Source organism: Herpailurus yagouaroundi, unplaced genomic scaffold (genome assembly GCF_014898765.1).
Source record: "Herpailurus yagouaroundi ecotype Mexico unplaced genomic scaffold, PumYag 190, whole genome shotgun sequence".
NCBI lineage: Eukaryota > Metazoa > Chordata > Mammalia > Carnivora > Felidae > Herpailurus > Herpailurus yagouaroundi.
Genome location: NW_024412421.1, coordinates 1,387,163 through 1,401,776, shown reverse-complemented (window position 1 = coordinate 1,401,776; position 14,614 = coordinate 1,387,163). Strand labels below are relative to the sequence as shown.

At 36.7% G+C, this 14,614-nt stretch overlaps 1 protein-coding gene across 3 annotated transcripts in view; it reads left to right on the top strand.

Moving 5' to 3' along the window:
* Positions 1-14,614, top strand: part of NETO2 (neuropilin and tolloid like 2) — a 58,726-nt gene that overhangs the window by 32,040 nt on the left and 12,072 nt on the right. For all 3 annotated transcript variants that reach the window (XM_040497924.1, XM_040497925.1, XM_040497923.1), the window contains one exon: positions 5,568-5,796. In XM_040497924.1, the coding sequence (XP_040353858.1) occupies positions 5,568-5,796 (229 nt within the window). The remainder of the gene's footprint in view (positions 1-5,567; positions 5,797-14,614) is intronic.

The window sequence follows — 14,614 nt, the reverse complement described above, 5'->3', positions numbered from 1 at the left end:
CTCAGAGCCTAGAGCCTGTTTCCGATTCTGTGTCTCCCTCTCTCTCTGCCCCTCCCCCGTTCAAGCTCTGTCTCTCTCTGTCCCAAAAAAAATAAATAAACGTTAAAAAAAATTTTTTTTAATAAATAAATAAATAACTTCCTTTAGCATTTCTTTTATAGCAGGTCTGTATACAGCAAACTCTGAGTCTCTTACATCTTCACCCGGGTGTGTTATTTGCCCTCGTTCCTGAAAGAACATGTTTGCTGTATATAAAATTCTAAAGTTTACAGGTTCTCTTTTTCAGCATTTAAAAATTTTGATGGACTGCCTTTGGCACTGATTTCTGAAGAGCAATCCACAGCCATTCAAATTGTTCCCTTCTACAAAATGCATCATTTTTCTCTGTCAGTTCTCAAGTCTTTGATTTTGATTTTTGATGTGTGTAGGCCTTGGTTTTTGTTTGCTTTTATCCTGTTTTATGTTTGCTGAGCTTTTTTGAATCTAAATTTTTGTCTTTCACTAAACTTGGGACAGTTTTAGCAATTATTTCTTCAAATATTTTTTTCTGGAAGAATCTCTTCTGAGACTTAAGGGACATGAATTTTAAGCCTTTTGAAATTGTTCCACAAGTCCCTGAGGCTCTGTTCATATGTTCTCAACCCTTTTTACTCAGTATCTCAGATTCTCAGGAGTCCTCTTCCAGTTTACTGACTTCACTCTGCCATCCCCATTCTCCTATTGGGCCCATACAGTGGATTCTTTTTTTTTAGTTTCAGACATTATATTTTTCAATTTCAGTTCTAAGGTTTCCACTTGCTTCTTTAACAATTTCTATTTCTCTCCTATAATCTGTCTACTCCTTTAGCGTTTGCCTTTACCTCACGGAGCATGTTTATATTGTTGCTTTAAAGGCGTTGACAAAAAAAAATTTTCTTAATTAAAAAAAAACAAAAAGGGCGCCTGGGTGGCTTGGTCGGTTAAGCGTCCGACTTCGGCGCAGGTCATGATCTCGCGGTCCGTGAGTTCGAGCCCCGCGTCGGGCTCTGTGCTGACAGCTCAGAGCCTGGAGCCTGTTTCAGATTCTGTGTCTCCCTCTCTATCTGCCCCTCCCCTGTTCATGCTCTGTCTCTCTCTGTCTCAAAATAAATAAACGTTAAAAAAAAAATTAAAAAATAAAGGCGTTGACAGTTCCAATATCTGGATCCTGTTAGGATTGAGATCTGTTGACTATTTTTTTCATTTCAGAATTAATCCCATTTCCTAGGTCTTTATATGTAATTTTTTATTATGTCTTGGATATTTTCAATATAACCTTGTGAGACTCTGGGTCCTGTTAAAAATACCTGGAAAATGTTGGCTTTTGTTATTATTTATTTTATTTTTGTCAGACAGTCTACCCAGTTAGATTCAGATTGCATGTACCATGTCATTTCGTGTGGGTGGTGGTTCCAGCATTTGTTGAGTTTTTGGGGCCTTTGCTGTGCTGTGGAGGCTTACCCAGGGGATGTCCTGCTCAGGTACTTGAGTTTGGCTTCTCAACATCTTTGTCATGTTTCTTTAGTTCTGTTTCATGAATATGCAGGTAAGCCAGATAGGTATGCCATGAATATGTAGGGAAGCCAGAATTAGTGCTTTTTCTTTAGTTCTCTGCTCTCCAAGACTCCTTCACATTCTCCAGATAACGTTTCCTTTTCTCATTTCCTCTGGTGGCCGAAAAGAAGTTTCTTCAGTGTTTCTGCCTCCTGACCTGTGAGTTTTGAGTGACTAAGGGGGGGGGGGGGGGCATGGGGGGGGGGAACTCCCTCCACACTCTCTTGACATCATCATATCCTTTTCTTAGTTCTGCTAGTTCAGGAGATGGGATTTCTCTTGGGGTTTCAGTTGCTGCTGTAGCTGCTGCATGCAAATCTGTGACTGGTGCTGACCCTGGGCAGAGCTGGTAGAGTGGGAAAAACAAACCAGACACACACACACACACACACACACACCCCTCATCCCAATTTCTCAGTCTTCTGGCTGGAGTGCTTTCTCTGAGTTCATTGTCTGTTTTTTGCTGTGAGTTCCATGAATCTGCCCAGGACACAAAGGAGAAAGAAAAAACTGAATCTCACCTCCTTTATGGGTCATTCAAGTTTGACTTCCTTCAAGGCCCATCTTTCCAGAATCTTCATGTAGTTGCTTTTCACATTTTATTCTGAATTTTTAGTTAAGCTATACTGTTTCATCTTGGGTGGTTCTGGAAGTCCATTTATTTAATGTAGTAAAATTGATTATTTTTATCTTTATGGTTTATACTTTGTGTCTTCTATGTTTGTTTTTAATAAACTTTCCTAACCATAGGTTGTAGAACTACACTTATGTATTTTGATCTGTGTGCTTTGGTTTTAACATTTAAGGATTGATTTTATGTCAACTATAAGATAAGGATCTAATGTCAGTAGTTGTACTGCCTATTATCAAGGATCTCCTTTTGATCTGGAATGCTATACAGGCACACTTCATTTTACTGCATTTTTTACAAATTAAAGATCCAAGACTTCAGGGAAGAAGTATCTACAAATGTGGTGGAAACAGCAAGAGAACTAGAATTAGAAGTGGAACCTAGAGGTGGGACTGAATCTCTGCAACTCATGATAGAACTTTAACAGATGAGTTGCTTCTTATGATGAGCAAGAAAGTGGTTTCTTGAGATGGAATCTCTTCCTGGTGAAGATACAGTGAAGATTCTTGAAACGGCAACAGAGGATTCACAATATTACATGACTTAGTTGATAAAGTAGTGGCAGGGTTTGAGAGGATTGACTCCATTTTAAAAGAAGTTCTGCTGTGGGGTAAAATGCTACCAAACAGTATTGCATGCTGCAGAGAAATCATTTGTGTGAGAAGAGTCAATCGATGCAGCAAACTTCATTGTTGCCTTATTTTAAGATATCATGGTCACCCCAGCCTTCAGCAGCCATCAACATTGAGGCAGGATCCTCCACCAGCAAAAAGATAATGACTTGCTGAAAGCTCAGATGCTGGTTAGCATTTTTTTTTAGCAATAAGGTATTTTTGAATTAAGGAATGTACATTTTTTTAGACTTAATGTTATTGCATGCTTAACAGACTACTGTGCAAGCCAACTTTTATATGCCAGTTTTGGGAACCAAAAAATGCATTTGACTCACTTTATTGTAATATTCACTTGATTGTGGTCTGGAACCAAACATTCAGTACCTCCAAGATATGTCCATAGTTGCTTTCTGAGGATGTCATTGCATTTCTTTTGGAGTCTTCAGGAGTTCCAGTAGACTGCATCCCCTTTTCCCTCCACACTGAGAATGTGGAGATTCAAAATAGCTCCTTTACTACAACAAAGGCTAGAGGAAGCAGCTTAGTGAGAGAGTCATATTAGACTTGCTAGTTCCTTACCCACCAGTTGTACTTCCCACCTAAATCTAGCCTGGACCATCCCAGCCCAAGGAAAGTTTGCATCTGCAGAGGAAACCCACTAAGGTCACTGCTTCCTACTTGGTGGTCCAGGGAAAGAGAGACCAGACTCCCCACCATCAAAGTAACTCCACCTCCCTGGGGAAGGTGTGGGAGTGGGATAAGAGATGAGCATTTAGTAGATTTGTTGTCATGCAGTCTGGGTGAGAGAAGAGTTATATGTGCACCCCTCCCACCTATTTCAATTTGTTAGGTTCATACTGTTAGAAATATTTTCTGAAAATTAGTTGAACTAAACTTATTTCAGTATTTTGTTACACTCAGAAAAGAATGTCATTATCATAGGACTTAAAACTTTTGGCTTAAAAAGTTAAAGAGCATTTACTGTGGTCTTGTGTAGTACCATGTTTCTTTGGATTACAGAAGAAATTAAATACCTCAGACTTCTTTATTGTTTTTCTTATATTTAGCTCTACCAGTTCATAGTTTTATAAGCCTAGCCATGTATTCATTACTTGCTATGAGCAAGAATTACACTAGATATAATTAGCACATGATTCTCTCATTGGAAGACCTTACAGTATAATAGGGAAGGCAAATAATTACTGTATTGATGAAACTTGCTCACTACCACAGAACCATGGACAGAATGGTTTGGTTATGTAAACAATGGAATTAATGAGAATAAATGATATATTTAAGGAAACCTATTGCTTATATGTAATACATTTATAAAGGTTTGATGAGGTTTTGAAATGGTGATCCTATTTAGTTACCAATTTTCCACCATTCTCTTGGAAGTAGCAAACTGGTCATTTCAAATAAGCTAAAGTTATTTGGTCGAAATTTAACCCTTTGAGCTATATTTTTTTGTTTGCTTAGTTTTGTGCCATCAAGATATTTTAGAGAGAAGAGATCTATGACATTACGTTTTTGTTATATGAAGTCTTTTATTTTTTTTTAAGTTTATTTATTTATTTTAAGAGCGAGAGAGAGCTGGGAGGGGCAGAGAGAGAGGAAGAGAGAATCCCAAGCAGGCTCTGTGCTGTCAGTGCATAGCCCAACACAGGGCTCAAACCCATGAACTGTGAGATTGTGATCTGAGCCGAAACCAAGAGTCAGATGCTTAACTGATTTAGCCACCCAGGTGCCCCAAGTCTCTTGAACTGTGCTTGTGCCTGCATGAAGGGCATCCCAGAGAGTGGGAAGAACACAAATGTTAGAGTCAGTCCAGCCTAGGTCAGATCTTCACCCTGAGTAACTTTGGACAAATTCCTTAATCTATCTGAGTCTTCATTTTCTCCTTGCCTGTAAAGAATAATAGTTACTTCATTCAGTTATTTTAGAGATAAGCACAATGTCCTTCTAAACCTGCAACCTGAACATTAATGCGCATAGTCCTTCTAAGCCTACAATCTAAAGGAAATCTTTAAACAAGAGTGGACCAAGCATATTTTAAGAACTTAGTGCCAGGTGGCAAGCTGCCTATAAAATTTCAAGAAAAAGAGTGCTAATCAAATTAGAATACTAATAGTGCTTATTTTGGTACTACAGTTTACATCTTCCTGACAGAAACCTTAGAAATTGTCATTTATGGGGTGAAATTTTAAAGCCACTTAAATATGCGGTATAGAATAAGGGTAAATAAATGACACTACATCATGAGAATGTATATGGTTATGAAGAGTATAGGTAATATAAAAATGGTTTTGATGTGTTACATGAAAAACCAGGTTGTATATACCTTACTACTAAACTTGGGCTTTAAAAACGTGACGAAAAACTTTTAAAAAACTACATTTGTTATGAGGGATTCTTTTATTTTCCCAATCTGTCAGTACCACAAGATTGCTTTCATAATAAGGAAACTAAGACAACCAGTGAGCCTCATGGAACAAAAAGTTTCTTCTCTTTATAGATCAAACACAAACTTAAGATTCCTTAAATGCTTAGTTCCATTAAGACAAAGAAAGAGGCCAAAGAGTGTCTTAGTCTTTTAACTGCTTAGGCCCCAGCCTTTTGTCTGTTGTTAGATTTATCTGTTTATCTGTCAGCTACTGTAATCTAGTCTACCATGTTGATTGGATAGCAGAACTAGAAAATTCAAATTTATATTTTCAAAAGCAGTGTTTTTCTCTGTTTTAATGTTACAGATTTATTTGAGGTTCCTAGATTATCAAATGGAGCACTCAAATGAATGCAAGAGAAATTTCGTTGCAGTTTATGATGGAAGCAGTTCTATTGAAAACCTGAAGGCCAAGTTTTGCAGCACTGTGGCCAATGATGTCATGCTGAAAACAGGAGTTGGAGTGATCCGAATGTGGGCAGATGAAGGTAGTCGGCTAAGCAGGTTCAGAATGCTCTTTACTTCCTTTGTGGAGCGTAAGTAAATCCTATAGCATTGAGATCTTTTACATAATTTTCATTTATTCAGAATTCAGTTCTATTTTCTTTTGGCAAAGACTAGTAACAGGATGTAGAAATAACTAAGTCTTAGCCCCTATTCTCAAGGAATTAACTGTCCTGGGTGAAAAACCATGTTAATACATTAAATTGGAGCACTACCTTAGTATAAAGGTGTAAATGTGATACGGAATGCAGAACGTGGAGACTTCTTTCAAGATTTAAAAAATTATCGGTAGTAGTAATTCAGCGTGGTGAATAATTATAAATCTACCAAACCATGCTCATCAAAGATCTAGATAAGGCTGTTTTTTTCTGACTTTTTATTTTTAAATAATTTTAAGCATATAGAACGTTATGAAAATAGTAGAGTTTTCATATGCCTTTCACTCAGGTTCCCCTAATAATGTAGTAAAACTGAAAAATAACACTGACTCAGTATTATTGACCCGTATATAGACCTTATCTACATGTCACTAGTTTTCCCATTAATGTCCACATCGCATTTACTTTCATCTGTCCTTTAGTGTCCTCCATCTGTGACAGTTCCTCAGTCTTTAAAGACCTTAATATTTTTGAAGGGCATTGGCCATTTATTTAGTCAATTGTCAGTGTAGGTTTGTCTGATGTTTTCTCATGGATTCATTTGAAGTTACGTATTTCTGTCAGTACCCCAGAAATCACATTATATCTTTCTCGGTGTATCACACCAGTGAGGCAGGGGTACATAATGTGGATTTGTCTGACATTAACTTCAGTCACTTGCTTAACGTGCTGTCAGGTTCCTCCACTATAAAGTTACTAATTTTTTCATCTTAATTAATAATTCTCTTTGAGACTATGTAATATCCTTTTGCTCACTGTTGTTAGTTTCTCATGTAATAGGTATTCCTGTAGTGTTTACCTAATGGGAGTTTTCTGTTTCCATTATTCCTTCTACCCTTATTAATTGTAATTAAACTGTGAGAAAGAGCTGTTTTTCCCCCTCATTTATCTATTCAGTTATTTATATCAGTATGAGTTTATGGATTTTTATTTTATGCCATTATTATATATATAATTATATATGATATATAATTATTATAATACTAACATGATTTTGTTGCTCAGAATCCCAGCTTTGGCCACTGGGAGCTCCTTCAAGTTGTCTCCTTTATCCTTTTGATGTGCCTTTAAAAAAAAAAAATCACTTTCTTACTTTCTGTTACCACAAGATGGCCCAGGCTCAACTGTGTTTTCCCTGGTCCAGCCCTAGAACCAACCATATTTCCAAGAAGCTCTTTCCTTCTCTTAAAGAAAACATTCAGAAAACACTTTTGTTTTTTTGTTTTTTAATAGAAATCATAATGAATCTGTGGATTGCTTTTGAGTAGTATTGTCATCTTAATATTAAGTCTTCAGTCCATGAACCCAAGATGTCTTCCCATTTATTTGTTGTCTTTAATTTCTGTCAACAGTGCTTTGTATTCTTTAGTATACAGGTCTTGCATCTCCTTGGTTACATTTATTCCTAAGAATTTTTTTGTTTAATGCTGTTATAAAGGAATTATTTTCTTTTCCAGTTTTTCATTGTTAGTGTGTAGAAATGCTCCTTACTTTTGTCTTTTGTATGCTGCTTTTTGTATCCTACAACTTTACTGGATTAGCTCTGTGTGTGTCTCTGTGTGTGTAATCTTGTTAGGGTTTTCTACATATAAGATCATGTTATCTGCAAACAGATAATTTTACATTTTCCTGTCCCATTTGAATGCTTTTTATTGCCTTTTCTCGCCTAATTGCTCTCGCTAGAACGTCTAGTACTATGTTGAATAGAAGTGAAAGGAGACATCCTTGTCTTGTTTCTGATCTTAAGAGAAAAGCTTTCAACCTTTCACCATTTAGTATGGTGTTAGCTGTGGGGTTTTCATATATGGCCTTTATCACATTGAGGAAATTTTCTTCTGGCCCTAGTTTATTAAGTGTTTTCATCATGAAATTTTGTCAAATGCTTTTTCTGATTCAGTTGAGATGATCATGTCATTTTTTCCCTCTTCATTCTGTTAATGTGGGGTGTTACATTGATTTTTGTATGTGGAACTGTTTTTGTGTTCCAGGAATAAGTCCCACTTGGTCATGGTGTATAATCCTTTTAATATGTTGTTGAATTCAGTGCTAGTATTTTGTTGAGAATTTTTGCATCAATATGCATAAAGAGGTATTGGTCTGTAGTTTAATTTCTTGTAGTATCTTTGTCTGGCTGTGGTATCAGGGTTACGCTGATCCATAGAATAAGTAAGAAGTGATCCTTTCTCTTCAGCATTTTGAAAGAGTTTGAGAATTGACATTCTGTAAACATTTGGTAGAATTCATCAGTGAGGCCATCCAGTGCAGGGCTTTTCTTTGTTGGGAAATAGTTTGATTACTGATTCAATATTCTTGCTAGTTAGAGATCTGTTCAGATTTCCTATTTGGTTTTTATTCAATTTTGGTAGAATGTATGTTTCTAGGAATTTGTCTATTTCGTCTAGATTAGTAGTTTATTGGTGTAGAATTGTTGTTAGTATTCTCTTCTAATCCTTTTTATATCTATAAGATCTGTAATAATGTCTCCACTTGCATTTCTGATTTTAGTAATTTGAGTCATTTTATCTCTGTTTCTTTTTTTCCTTAATCATTGTAACTAAAGTTTGCCAATTTTGTTGATCTCATCAAAGAACCATTTTTTGGTTTTTTCTTTAGTTTTTCTATTCTCTTTCTTTATAATTTCAGTACTACTGACAAAGCCATAGAACTTTGAGTTTAGTTTGCTCTTCCTTTTCTGGCTCTTTAAGGTTAATGGTTCCAGATCTTTCTCCTTTTTTAATGTAGGCATTTATAGCTATAAATTTCTTTCTTAGCACTATTTCATTGCTTCTCATAAGTTTTGGTATGTTGTGTTTTCATTTTCTTTGGTCTCAGGTATTATCTAATTTTCCCTTGTGATTTCTTCTTTGACCAGTTGGTTAAGAGGGTGTAGTTTAATTCCCACATATTTACAAATTTTCTAGTTTTTATTTTGTGACTGATACCTAGTTTTACTTCATTGTGATTGGAAAAGAAACTTTGTATGATATCAGTCTTTTAAGATTTTTGTGTGTATATGGCTGGCCTAACATATGGTCCATCCTGGACAAAATTCCTTATACATGAGAAAAATGTATATTTTGCTGTTGCTAGGTGGAATTTTCTTTATATATCTATTAGGTCCTCCAGTTGACTTATAGTGTTATTCTTTCATTTGGTTATTTATCTTCTGTTTGGTTGTTGTATCCATTACTAAAAGTGGGATATTGAAGTTTCCAGCCATTATTGTAGAATATCTAATTCTCCCTTAAAATTCTGATAGTGTTTCCTTCTTATAATTTAGGGCTCTGATATTTTATTTATTTATATATTTTTATAATTGTATTTTCTTGATGAATCCCTTTTACCAATCTACATTGTCCCTTTTTATCATTTGCAACAGTCAATAACCTGACATTAAAGTCTATTTTTGTCTGATATTTGTATAGCCACCCCAGCTCTCTTTGGTTAACTGTTTGCATGGAATATCTTTCTCCATTTTTTTTTTTTTTTTAATTTTCAACCAATTTGTATCTTTAAAGTGAGTCTTTTGTAGAACAGTATATAGTTGGATCTAGGGGGGGTTTTGTTATCTATTCTGCCAATCTCTGCTGTTTGAATAGAGGGTTTAACTCATTTACATTAACGGTAATTACTAAGGTGGAAGAACTTCTACACTTTTGCTCTTTGTTTTCTAAATGTCTTAAAGCTTTTTCTCCCTCATTTTCTTCATTACAACCTCCTTTTGTGGTTAATTGATTTTTTGTGGCAACACAGTTGAATTTCCTTTTGTGTATATTCAGAAATTTTCTTTGTAGTTATAATGGGGTTTTCTCTTTATCTTAGTTAAGTCTTTAAAAGTCATCTTTACTAATTTGTGAGCATGTGAGAATTTTTTCATCTTAAAGGATGTTGTAGCTCACTGTAGATACTAATCCAGCTTAAAAGTGGAAGAACTCTGAGGACAGATTTTAGGATTCTTCCCTTAAATTCCTGATAATTCACATGAACAAATCCCAAGGAAAAATTGGTTCTATTGCCTTTCTATCTCCTGTAAAAGTCCAAGTGACTTGTCAGTACTTTTGATAATTATTTTGATTTTGCTTATTGTAAGTGTAAATCATATTACATTACCTTTGATTTAAAAAAGAAAACTGTCTTCAAGGGGTGCCTAGGTGGCTCAGTTGGTTAAGCATCTGGCTTTACCTCAGGTCATGATCTCATGGCTTGTGAGTTCGAATCCCACATCAGGTTCTGTGCTGACAGCTCAGAGCCTGGAGCCTGCTTCAGATTCTGTGTCTCCTTCTTTCTCCCTCTGCCCCTCCCTGCTCACGCTCGCTCGCTCTCTCTCTCTCTCTCAAAAGTAAACATTAAAAAAGTTTTTTTTAACTGATTTCAAAAATACCTTCATGTTTTTGGCTTGGTTTTAAGTGGCCTTTAACTTTAATCTACATTTGGAGAGGGCTGATTAGCCTCTCTGACTAATCCCTTTCCTCACAGTCACCTCTGTATGAAGAAAATCACCATTTAAAGATTTATCCAGACTGCCCCAAGATAGTTTAGTGTGTATGTTCACATCATATATATTTTCAAAATAACTGGTATATATTGTCCTCGTAAGAGAAGGAAATATTTTTGCCTTTATATCCTAAGTGAATAGAGTAAAATGGTAAACTATATGATTTTTGCAAGTCAAAATTTGTAAATATAAAGGTGTAAGAGTAAGATACTATCAGATATTTTCCTTCAGAAATTTAGGAATTAGTACTTTTTCCCTTTACTTATAATTTCAAAATATCATTGTTCCATGGATTCTATATTAATATCATTATTGTATGTGACCTACACAAGCTTTATTATAGCTGAACTCTTCTGTCTGTAATTTTACAAGACTTGATGAATTGCCAGATGGGCAGTTGGGTTATGAAGCCAATTTAGCCAACCAGCCTTCCTACCTGCCTTCCATTCATTTATTTAACATTTATCATACAAGATGCTATTTGCTATGAAGATACAGAAATGGATGAAACATTCCCTGCTCTAAAGGATCTTATTATAGTCACTTAGGTGAGGTGACATAGATGCAAATAAGGCAGTTACAGGATTGACTATGACAATGACTGTTTGAGACAGAAAACAAAGTGCTTCCTGATTAAATATCCAGGTTACTTCCAGCAGACAGCATTGATTATGGAGCAAGTAGTCCTTGAAGGTAGGACCTTGGAGTTTATCCTTGAGATTTTAGAAGGTAGAAATGTTGGATAATTGAGGCTGCTATTCCAAACAGAGGCCACAGAATGAACAAAAGCATGGAGCCAATTTGGACCACAAGAAGTAGTAGAAGAAAGAAAAGAGAAAAATGAGTCAAAAGGTAGATTAGAGGGGCACCTGGGTGGCCCATTCGGTTAAGCATTTGACTCTTGATCTTGGCTCAGGTCATGATATCACAGTTCATGAGATTGAGCCCCATACTGGGCTCTGCACTGTCAGTGTGGAGCCTGCTTGGGATTCTCTTTCCTTCTTTCTCTGCCCCTCCCCTGCTCATGCTCTCTCTTTCAAAATTAATAAATAAACTTAAAAAAAATTTTTTTACAAAGGCTAAAATTAGAGCTCATGGAGCACCTGTATAGCTCAGTCAGTTGAGCATCAACTTGATTTCTGTCCCTACCTTACTTGTGCTCTTGCTTTTTCTCACTCTATCTCAAAACAAAGAAATAAACTTAAAGAAAATTAAAAACTGAAAAAAAAAAAAAAAAAAAGGTAGATTAGGGTTGCCTGGGTGGGCTCAGCTGGTTGAGCGTCCGACTCTTGCTCTCAGCTCGGGTCTTGATCTCCAGGCCATGAGTTCAATCCTTGCTTTAGGCTCTGCACTGGGCATGGAGCCTAGCTAGAGTTAGAAAGCCTTTAAATTAAAGGGTAAAAGTAGGGGCTCCTGAGTAGCCCAGGCAGTTGAGCACCTGACTCTTGGTTTTGGCTCAGGTCATGATCTCATGGTTTGTGGCATCAAGCCCCACATCGGGCTCTGTGCTGACAGTGTGGAGCCTGCTTAGGATTCTCTCCTTCCCTCTCTCTGCCCCTCCTCTACTCATGCTCTTTATTTCAAAATGAAAAAATGAACTTAAAAAAATTTTTTTTTAGGAAGACAAAAACTAGAGTTCATGATGTAGCTCAGTCTGTTGAGCGTCCACCTCTTAATTTCTGCTGAGGTCAAGATCCCAGGGTCGTGGGATTGAGCTTTGTGTTGGGCTCCACACTGAGCATAGAGTCTGCTAAGATTTCATTCATTCTCTCTCTCCCCCTTCCTCCCTCCCTTTGCATGTCTCCCCAGCTTGTGTGTGCGTGAATACACACTCTCTAGAATAAAATAAAATAAAATTAGAATTCATGTTATAAGCTTTGGGGAGTTTTGAAGGGTCTTGTACTATAAGATGATGTAATCAGAGCTGTGCTTTAATTGGGGCGTGGAGGTCTGACTTCCATAGTCAGAGGGGGAGACCAGGAAGGTCTGAACCAGAGCAGTGACAGAAGAAAGAAGAGTTGTGGAGGTAGAATACACAGGATTTGGGGACTGATCAAAATGAGTCAAAGATACCTACAGTTAGGGTCTGATTGACTTAGAAAGTGAAAATTGGTCAGATGAAGGGAAAAAGCTTTGAGTTATTTTGGATTTAGTGAGTTTCTCAAGTAGTGGGAAATGTTGAGCTCAGCAGTAATACTTGCATGGAGTATACTGCTGCTGCTGCTTGTTGCCCTATTGATGGATATCAACTGTGTCCAGAAAATTTTTATCAACTTTTCAAACTTGAAAAAAACAGCTATGTAAAGGCTGCTTCACTATTTCAAATGACTACAAAGCAGTGCTTGATACAAAGATACAGTTAAAGTTAGCAAGAAAGCCTTTCAGCCGTTTTCCTTTCTCCTCGTCTTATTTATTCCCAACATCTTGTACCTGTGTTTTCCAACAGTACCCATCAGCCACATGTAGCTATTGAACACTCATAATGTGGCCCATCTAAATTGAAATGTGCTATAATTATGAAGATTTATTCTGAATTTCAAAGACTTGATAAGAAATAATGTGGGGGCGCCTGGGTGGCACAGTCGGTTAAGCGTCCGACTTCAGCCAGGTCACGATCTCGCAGTCCGTGAGTTCGAGCCCCGCGTCAGGCTCTGGGCTGATGGCTCAGAGCCTGGAGCCTGTTTCCGATTCTGTGTCTCCCTCTCTCTCTACCCCTCCCCTGTTCATGCTCTGTCTCTCTCTGTCCCAAAAATAAATAAAGGTTGGAAAAAAAAAATTTTTTTTTTAAAGAAATAATGTAAAATATCTCCTTATATTTTATATACGTGTTAAATGAGAATATTTTGGATATTGTTTCAGGGCTCCCTAACACCACCCACATGGTAGGTGATTTGCTAGAAGGACTCACAGGACTCAGCATACATTTGAATACTCACAGCTAAAATTTATTACAGTGAAAGGATATAGAATCAACAAAGGAAAAATATTGTCTGAGTCTGGAGAAATCCTTTCACAGACTTCCTTATCCTCTCTCCCTCCCATGAAGGGCACACTAAGCATGTGCATTTCTTAAGCAACAAAAAATGCAGTAACATGTACGTTTCTGCCCAGAGAACCCACTTAGAGCTCAGCACCCAAGTTTTTGTTGGGGGCTAGGCACATAGGCACCATCTATCTGCCTTGCCTGTACCAAAATTGTAGACTCACAAAAGGAAAGAAGGTATATGGCATAAATGATGTTGTTCACACCAACTCTAGGCACCATGAACCTTACCAGTCAGGGAATGGAGGAAAGTCAAGTTCTCAGTTGCCAAAACTAAGGGCCAAACTTGCACACAGACCCTTCTAAAGGTAGCAGCCTCAGTCCTTCTATATTTCTCTTTTCTGCAAAGATATATGGGGTTAAATAAGCTACTAGTGAAATTAATTCCACTTGTTTCTTTCTAAATATCTTTTTTATTGTGGCTACTTGTTCATATTTTGCCTTACATTATATTTTGGGTAACACTGGTCTAAATCTTAAATGCAAAATTATTCTCTGATGTGTTTTAGTTAAGGTATTTCTGTATCTGCACTAGTGATGTCTCCATCAGTACAAATCTGATAAGTAAACAGGTGAAAAGCCTCCCTCAAGTGATGTCTTTACAATAATTAAATATAAAACTAAGTTAAAAGTTGCAATAGACTTAGCTCCATATCCTAAATTTAGCTTTATTATCCATGAAGAACAAGAAAACCACCCCTCCAAAAAACAAATGTCATATGTATGTGATCAAAGTAAAGGATTTTATAAGTTTTCTAAAACAAAAGTCCTGGTTTGGAAATCTCCTTTTTTTATTTAATGTTTATTTATTTTGAGAGAGGGAGGGAGGGAGGGAGTGGGGGAGGGGTAGAGAGAAAGGACAGAGAGAGAATCCTAAGCAAGCTCCATGTTGTCAGCTTGGAGCCTGACATGGAGCTTAAACCCATGAACCGTGAGGTGATGACCTGAGCCGAAATCAAGAGTCAAATGCTTAACCAACTGAGCCACCCAGGTGCCCAGGAAATCTCCTTTTAATCACATTAGAGAGCTCCAAACCATACATTTTTATATGCTCATCATTAATTCAAATTGTTAAACTTTTTTGTTTTTCTCTAAACTGTTAATAATTTGTAACTGTTATGAATCCATCCATGAAAACAATCAATATTTCAGAA